Here is an 8,347-nt window from a genome sequence, read left to right on the forward strand (position 1 = left end):
CTGATGAACACATGAATGACGCGGTTAATAACACCGATCAAGTAGACTGCAGTGACCTTTCAGAACACAGCAAACTTGACAGGGAAGAGTCCATGGAAATGCAGGCCTCTGGCACGAACAGAAGCAGCGGTGGTCCCAATAGCATTGACAGTCGTATTATCCCAAGCAGCCACAGCTCTTCCATGGGTACCTCAGCTATCACAACCTCTCTACCTCAGCTAGGGGATCTGACGACACTGGGCAACTTTTCCGTGATCAACAGTAATGTCATCATAGAAAACCTCCAGAGCACCAAGGTGGCAGTAGCCCAGTTCTCCCAGGAGCAAGGTGCAACGGGGCGTCCAGTGGTAAGCTGGCCATCCCAGCCCTCATGGAACAGCTCTTGGCTTTGCAACAGCAGCAGATACACCAGTTGCAACTGATAGAGCAAATCCGTCACCAAATACTGCTGTTGGCTTCCCAAAATGCAGATATGCCAACATCTTCTAGTCCTTCTCAAGGTACTTTACGAACATCTGCCAACCCCTTGTCCACGCTAAGCTCCCATTTATCCCAGCAGCTGGCAGCAGCAGCTGGATTAGCACAGAGCCTTGCTAGTCAATCTGCCAGCATCAGTGGTGTGAAACAGCTACCCCCAATACAGCTACCTCAGAGCAGTCCTGGCAACACGATCATCCCATCCAGTAGTGGCTCTTCTCCAAATCTTAACATATTGGCAGCAGCAGTTACAACTCCGTCCTCAGAAAAAGTGGTTTCGAGTGCTGGTGGCTCCCAGGTTAGCAACCCACCAGTATCAGCATCCTCACCAGCTTTTGCAATAAGTAGTTTATTAAGTCCTGCATCTAATCCACTTCTACCTCAGCCTACCCCTGGTAACTCTGTTTTCCCCGGACCCTTGCCCAATATTGGAACAACTGCAGAGGATTTAAACTCTCTGTCAGCCTTGGCCCAGCAAAGAAAAAGCAAGCCACCAAACGTAACTGCCTTTGAGGCAAAAAGTACTTCTGACGAGGCATTCTTCAAACACAAGTGTAAATTTTGTGCTAAAGTCTTCGGTAGTGACAGTGCCTTGCAGATCCACTTGCGTTCTCATACTGGTGAAAGGCCATTCAAATGCAACATCTGTGGGAACAGATTTTCCACAAAGGGAAATTTAAAAGTCCACTTTCAGCGCCACAAAGAGAAATATCCCCATATCCAGATGAACCCCTACCCTGTGCCTGAGCACTTGGACAATATCCCTACAAGTACAGGTATCCCGTATGGGATGTCCATCCCACCTGAGAAACCTGTCACCAGCTGGCTGGACACCAAGCCAGTCCTGCCTACACTGACCACTTCAGTTGGCTTGCCGCTTCCCCCCACAATCCCCAACCTGACCCCCTTCATCAAGACTGAAGAACCAGCCCCAATACCCATCAGTCATTCTGCCACCAGCCCACCATGTTCTGTTAAAAGTGATTCAGGAGTGGTTGAAGTAGCCCCAAGGAACTCCGGGGGGCTATCTGAAGAAGCAGAGGGATCCACTTTGCCACCATCTAGCAGTAAGACAGATGAGGGCACGCCCGTACCCAACTCACTCACAAACACTAACAACTCTGTGAGCTCCCCAGCTGCGGACTCCAGTTCTGGCAGTGTAGCCACTTTTACCAACCCTCTGATGCCTCTCATGTCAGAGCAGTTTAAGGCAAAGTTCCCTTTTGGAGGGTTACTGGACTCAGCTCAAGCTTCAGAGACATCAAAACTACAACAACTGGTAGAAAACATTGACAAAAAGGCAACAGACCCCAATGAGTGTATCATTTGCCATCGAGTTCTAAGTTGCCAGAGTGCATTGAAGATGCATTATCGGACCCATACTGGGGAGAGACCATTTAAATGTAAAATCTGTGGTAGGGCCTTCACCACAAAAGGGAATCTTAAAACACACTATAGTGTCCACCGTGCCATGCCCCCACTCAGAGTCCAACATTCCTGCCCCATCTGCCAGAAGAAATTCACTAATGCTGTGGTACTTCAGCAGCACATCAGAATGCATATGGGGGGCCAGATTCCTAACACACCCATCACTGAACACTACCCTGAGTCCATGGAATCAGACACAGGCTCTTTCGATGAGAAGAACTTTGATGACCTGGACAACTTCTCAGATGAGAACATGGAAGACTGCCCTGATAGCAGTGTGCCCGACACACCCAAGTCTGCTGATGCATCGCAAGATAGCTTGTCTTCATCCCCTTTGCCCCTAGAAATGTCAAGCATTGCTGCTTTGGAAAACCAGATGAAGATGATCAATGCTGGATTGGCTGAGCAGCTTCAGGCCAGCCTCAAGTCAGTTGAGAATGGGTCTGTAGAGGGGGATGTGATGACCAATGATTCCTCCTCCGTTGGGGGTGATATGGAGAGCCAGAGTGCTGGGAGCCCTGCTATTTCAGAGTCTACCTCTTCCATGCAGGCCCTATCCCCATCCAACAGCACCCATGATTACCACAAGTCACCAAGTATTGAGGAGAAGCAGCAAAGAGCATTGCCGAGTGAGTTTGCCAACGGTTTATCTCCCACTCCTGTGAATGGTGGGGCTTTAGATCTGACATCTGGTCACACAGATAAAATTATTAAAGAAGATTCATTGGGCATACTCTTCCCTTTCAGAGACCGGGGTAAATTTAAAAACACCGCATGTGACATTTGTGGCAAAACATTCGCTTGTCAGAGTGCCTTGGACATTCATTACAGAAGTCATACCAAAGAGAGACCATTTATTTGCACAGTTTGCAATCGCGGGTTTTCCACAAAGGGTAATTTGAAGCAGCATATGTTGACACATCAGATGCGAGATCTACCATCACAACTCTTCGAGCCCAGTTCCAACCTTGGCCCCAATCAGAACTCTGCAGTTATCCCCACCAACTCATTGTCATCACTCATAAAAACAGAGGTAAATGGCTTTGTGCATGGTTCTTCTCAGGACAGTAAGGACACTTCCTCGAGCCTGGTCCCATCAGGGCCTCTATCTTCATCTGCCACATCTCCAGTTCTGCTCCCAGCCCTTCCTAGAAGAACTCCCAAACAGCACTATTGCAACACATGTGGAAAGACCTTCTCTTCCTCCAGTGCTCTGCAGATCCATGAAAGAACACACACTGGAGAGAAGCCCTTTGCCTGCACAATTTGTGGGAGAGCTTTCACTACAAAAGGCAATCTTAAGGTACTTAGCACTGTCTTTCTACTCCCTAACTCTTCCCTCTCCCTTTATTACCCCATATCCTCTGTGTGTGTGTGTGTGTGTGTGTGTGTGTGTGTGTGTAAGATATTTATTAAATGTTGTTAAACATGCAACTTTTAGATACTTGTTTGAAAATGGGCTTCATTGGCCTGACTTTGGCATTTTGCTCCTTGCTGAACATCCACATGCTGAATAATTTGGTACATGTCCCTGTTTCCATTGTCCAGCTAAATGCACCAAAAGAATTGCTTTCCCTACCAAACAAAACAGCGCAGTGTTGCCATGGGGTATTGATTAAGGATCTCCACGTGGCCTGGGTCCTGTGTGTAGTGGTGAATAATTATTAGCCTCTTTAAATGTGGACTCCTCTTTTCATCACTGTACAGCATAGTATGATGGTTGTTGTTCTTTTTAAAGATAGTATAACTACAGCTAATGGGTATTATGTTAATTGATTATATAACATTTCCTACTGATATGTGTTGGAAATAAAGCAAATATACTTAAGTTCTAGACTACCAGTTGAGCACTCTTGCTGTTCACATTTTTCTGTTGACAGAGTATTTCTCTAGAGATTGCTGCCAGTAATGTGAGATGTATAATTACTTTCTGGCCATTCTGTCTGTACATGAAGCTCTCCAATGAGCAATCAGAGAGGGATACTTTCTCCCTGTCTGAGAAGGACATTTATAGGGTAAAGGGTGTCAAATACAATACTTACCATCACAATGAAAGTGGACATAACAATTCTAACCCTGAAAGTAGCTATCTGCAACTGACTGGATTGCCTAAGGCTGTTGTAAGCTAAATACTTGTAATAAAATAGAGCAAGCCCGGCATCCTTCCACAGGAAGAAGCAGGCCTTGTGCTGTAGAGAGAGTGTCATGATAACACACACATGTTATTACCAGCTGAAGGCAGGGGATCTTATCTCCTACCTTTCCCACTGTCCTTCACATAACAGAGTAGACATTTGGACTACCAGCTTTGTCTAGTGTTTGGATATGAATTTAGACAGATTGGACTATTAAATCTCTCTCTCTCTCTCTCTCTCTCTCTCTCTCTCTCTCTCTCTCTCTCTCTGTCTCTGTCTCTGTCTCTTTCTCTTTCTCTCTCCTTTTCATGTATCCTCTTAGGTACACATGGGCACTCACATGTGGAACAGTACCCCAGCCAGAAGAGGCAGGCGACTTTCTGTGGATGGTCCCATGACATTTCTGGGAGGCAATCCTGTAAAATTCCCAGAAATGTTCCAGAAAGATTTGGCTGCAAGGTCAGGAAATGGAGATCCTTCCAGTTTCTGGAATCAGTATGCAGCTGCACTCTCCAATGGTTTGGCCATGAAGACCAACGAGATCTCAGTCATTCAGAATGGTGGCATCCCTCCAATTCCTGGAAGCCTTGGCAATGGCAGTAGCTCACCTATTAGTGGGTTGACGGGAAGTTTGGAGAAGCTCCAGAACTCTGAACCTAATGCTCCTCTAGCTGGTCTGGAGAAAATGGCAGGCAGTGAAAATGGAAATAACTTCCGTTTTACCCGATTTGTGGAGGACAACAAAGAGATCGCAACAAGTTAAAAAGAACCAACCTTCTAAATAACATTCCTGCTAAGAATGCAACTTACGGTTGCTTTCTTGTTGTCTCTTCTCCCTTCCTTCCCCTCCCTACATCCCTTGCCCAGATCTATGAACAACAACATTATTAAGACTTTTTTTGTACCATGTTCAACTTCTAGAGTTCTAAGAGAGCTTATTTATTAGTGATATAACCTTGCTTTGCAAAAAAAAAATGCAAGCATTAACTTTGGTCTTCTGTATTTTGAACTAAATACTAATTGACTAGAGTGCTGTAAACTTGCTGTAACATTTATGGCAATTGCAAGTTGTTCTGATAGATGACCTTATTCTGGCATTAACTTATTTTCTATATCCAGTTTAACACGAACTCTGGTGTTGATGCAATGCCTCAGTGATGCATTAGATCTCTAATAAAGTCTGTATATAAATGTACACTTTGATCCTGCTGGAAAATTTTATCAGCAAACACATTGTTTAATCTTCCAAAACAGATCTAAGAAAAGGACTGAAAAAGCCTGAGAGTACAGACTGAACAGAGTGGTTCTTTGCAAAAGGTTCAGTTTTTGGTTTTTATTATAAAATTAAAACTGCTTTAATTTTGGGGGTAGATTTAACACTTTCCGTTTCAAACTGTTATTTGTATTGTGCTTTTTACTTGAGTCGTCCTAAATGTTTAATAAGTTTCTGTACAGTAATAAGCACGCAGATTCTTAGAGAAGATACAAAAGTGTTGTTTTGGTAGTTGAAACTGAGACATAACATTTTGCCTTGTAGGTATATTCATTATAGAAAATGTGCTGGAATTTCACAATGCTGCTAAGTATAGCATCTTGAACAACCTTCCGTGGAAAAATTGTAGATGCTCCTGTATATACAATAAGAAATATCACTTTCATTAAAATGTACATATGTTCCTTACAAGGTGAGCTCATCTTCTTGATCAAGGGAACAGGTATAGTGTTTGTTTATTTTGTCTTAGGTATGGAAAAAAAACTTGGACTGTTACATGCACTTTCTTGGAAAGTTGAAAGGAAAAGGGGGGGCATCCAATTTCTTTAACATTTAATACTTACTAACAGCAGAGATACTGTAATTCTACTTGAGTAATCAAATACATTTTTTTTTTTGCAACAGATAAAACAAAACACTGTGTCTGCGTTTTTAAGGTGTACTGGTATTTAGTAATGTCAGTGAATGTAGTATTATTTTAACTTTTCCCTGAGTAGCAGTGGACTGACTGCATTATGTGAACAGGGTTTTTTTTTTCTCTTAAAATGTAATTATGATAGACTTCGTTGAAGAAAATTGCACAGTTGTTCTTATTTTTTAATGTTTGCAAACCCTCATTATTTGCTAAACATTATTCCCTATTTCCATTTTGTGAATATTTTTATAGTCTTTTTCTTCCCCCTCCCCAGCCCCTAAGCCAAAAGCTACTAAAGGATGATTTTATCAAGAGCAGGTAAGTTTCCTTATGAAGGAAATGATTTTGGATTGTAGGCTAAGTATTATTTCAGTGGCCTAAATTTTACATAGCTTTCTTTATTCAGGTACTGTACAGGGTGTTCAGCACTGTTGGCAGTGGATTGCAGCAATGCAGAATTCCCAGAGTAGGGAGGATTTTAAACTTGACTGTGAAATCGTTTTGTGAAACTAGGCCTGCACCTAGGAGAGGTCAATGGGTTATTTACTGAATTCGTTATTCAAATTCAAAAATAAGAAAAGCAATCAGACAGGCTTCAAACACTGATACGAGTGTGTTTTAAGTAGACAAGTATGATAGTCGCCAAACTCAAGTGAAAGCTTATTTTCTCATTCTCCTCTTCCTCACCCCCACCCCACTACGTTCTTTCCTTCGAGCTCATTTTTTTTTCTTCTTCGCCATTTTGTAGTTTTATTCTGGACTTAGGTAAAGGGAAGGGCTGAGGCTGCCCTTTGGTGAGCGTGAAGCCATTAGTTCTAACATAGTGGATTGGGTAACCTGCTTTTTTCCATACCCCATGACTCTTCAAAAAAGCTATTTTACTCTTTGACCAAAAAAGGCATGTTTCTGCTACTGCTGCGGAGGAAGGGAGGCTTCTCCTATGCAGGAAGACTCTCCGAAATATCTCAAAAGCGTTTACCTGAGAGCGATATAAGCCTGTGTCCCTAGTGAGACAGGTTGTTTAGGGACGGGTGACACATGGGGCCCTAGTGCGGACAAACCCTTTCCAGGTTACCCCTAGCCCGGTGTCCTGAGTGCTCCAGAGGCTGGGGCCGGGAGACGAGGGGGGCGGGTATGAGGACTCCCTCCTGAGTCCTGGTTCGGAAGAGTCGGGGAAGGTGCGGTTTGTCGGATCGCCGCAGCCTCTGGGAAGCTCAGCTTGGGACTCCTGGGTTCTTGCGGCTGCATAGGGCTCGGGGGCTGACCAGGGCACGCCAAGGTGGGGTTGGGGAGAGAAGGTGGGCTGTCGGCACCACTGGATGTCCGGCCGGGCCGCTTCCTCATCTGGGGACTGAAGACGGGGAAGGCTGGTGTAATAAAAAGGATTTTATTGAAGAAGGTCTGGCCTTGCTAGGAATAATGGGGAACAGCGTTACTCTAGCTATTTCCAGCGTAAGGTAGTGTGCGTTTTGCTGTGGATGTAAAGGATTGTTGCAGTGCTCCGTGATTCACAGAACTTTGGAAGGGGTTCGTTTTAAACCAAGTAAATCACAACCCGACACAAGCCATTTTGAGAAGTGAAGTCATCTTACAGAAGGAAGGAGGTGGACAAGAAAACGGCGAGGCAATCCGCTGGGGGTTACGTGGAGATGAGAGGCGTATTTCTATCTCGCCGAACTCGCCACAGCCCCAAGTAAGTCCCCACGGTCTCCCGCACATCCCTTGAGAGTTCTAAAGTGAGCAGGATTTAGAAGAGACCTTCCAAAGCCCAGGGCCCCCAGGCACAGGAGGCTGTCTCTGGACCTTATTAGTGTTTGTGGGAAGGTGGGGAGGGGTACTATCGCGGGGTTCTGAGTTACACAATGTTCCAGGAGATACGGATCTTTCTAGAAGCAGAGTACAGGCAGCGAAAACTGATCCCCACCCCCTCCCCAATCTCCAAGCCTCAGTAGCTGCAGTTCCCTCACTTCCAAAAAAGAATGTTCCTTGACCTCAAGTCCTGGGGGACGGGGAGGGATAGTAAGAAAAATGAAGCCCCCAGAGAATGTATAAGGAGGGTGCCCTTCCCCCTTTCCCCCCTGAAGTTCCTGTGTTCTAAGTAGCCACAGTTCTGGGACGAACTTCTGAAGTCTCCAGCGTTTCCCACTCTTACTGCTTACCCTCTCTGTAGAGCAGAGTGGAGCCCCAGTCAGGATGGGTACAGTCTATTAAATCTTGGAAGCCCAACTTCATTTCCGGGGGTCACAGCGGCCTTCTAACACCCTATGTAGTGTAGAGAACCAGTCTGTTAAAATCCCAGTGCCTTCTTTCCAGGGATCACAGAACCTGGCTCAGCAGGGTTTCTAGTACCTGGGCATTCTTTTCTCCTTAGACTTCGTCGTCTCTTTTTCCTTTCCTCTA

At 44.9% G+C, this 8,347-nt stretch overlaps 1 protein-coding gene across 1 annotated transcript in view; it reads left to right on the top strand.

Moving 5' to 3' along the window:
• Nucleotides 1-5,724, top strand: part of SALL1 (spalt like transcription factor 1) — a 15,496-nt gene extending 9,772 nt beyond the window's left edge. The window contains 3 exon segments of the mRNA XM_020985170.2: nt 1-321; nt 324-3,208; nt 4,363-5,724. The exon segment at nt 1-321 is cut by the window's left edge and continues 204 nt beyond it. Of these exon segments, the coding sequence (XP_020840829.1) occupies nt 1-321; nt 324-3,208; nt 4,363-4,803 (3,647 nt within the window). The 3' untranslated portion in view covers nt 4,804-5,724.
• The last annotated feature ends 2,623 nt before the right edge of the window (nt 5,725-8,347 follow it).

The sequence above is a fragment of the Phascolarctos cinereus genome, unplaced genomic scaffold (assembly GCF_003287225.1).
Source record: "Phascolarctos cinereus isolate Bilbo 61053 unplaced genomic scaffold, phaCin_HiC Scaffold_2;HRSCAF=192, whole genome shotgun sequence".
NCBI lineage: Eukaryota > Metazoa > Chordata > Mammalia > Diprotodontia > Phascolarctidae > Phascolarctos > Phascolarctos cinereus.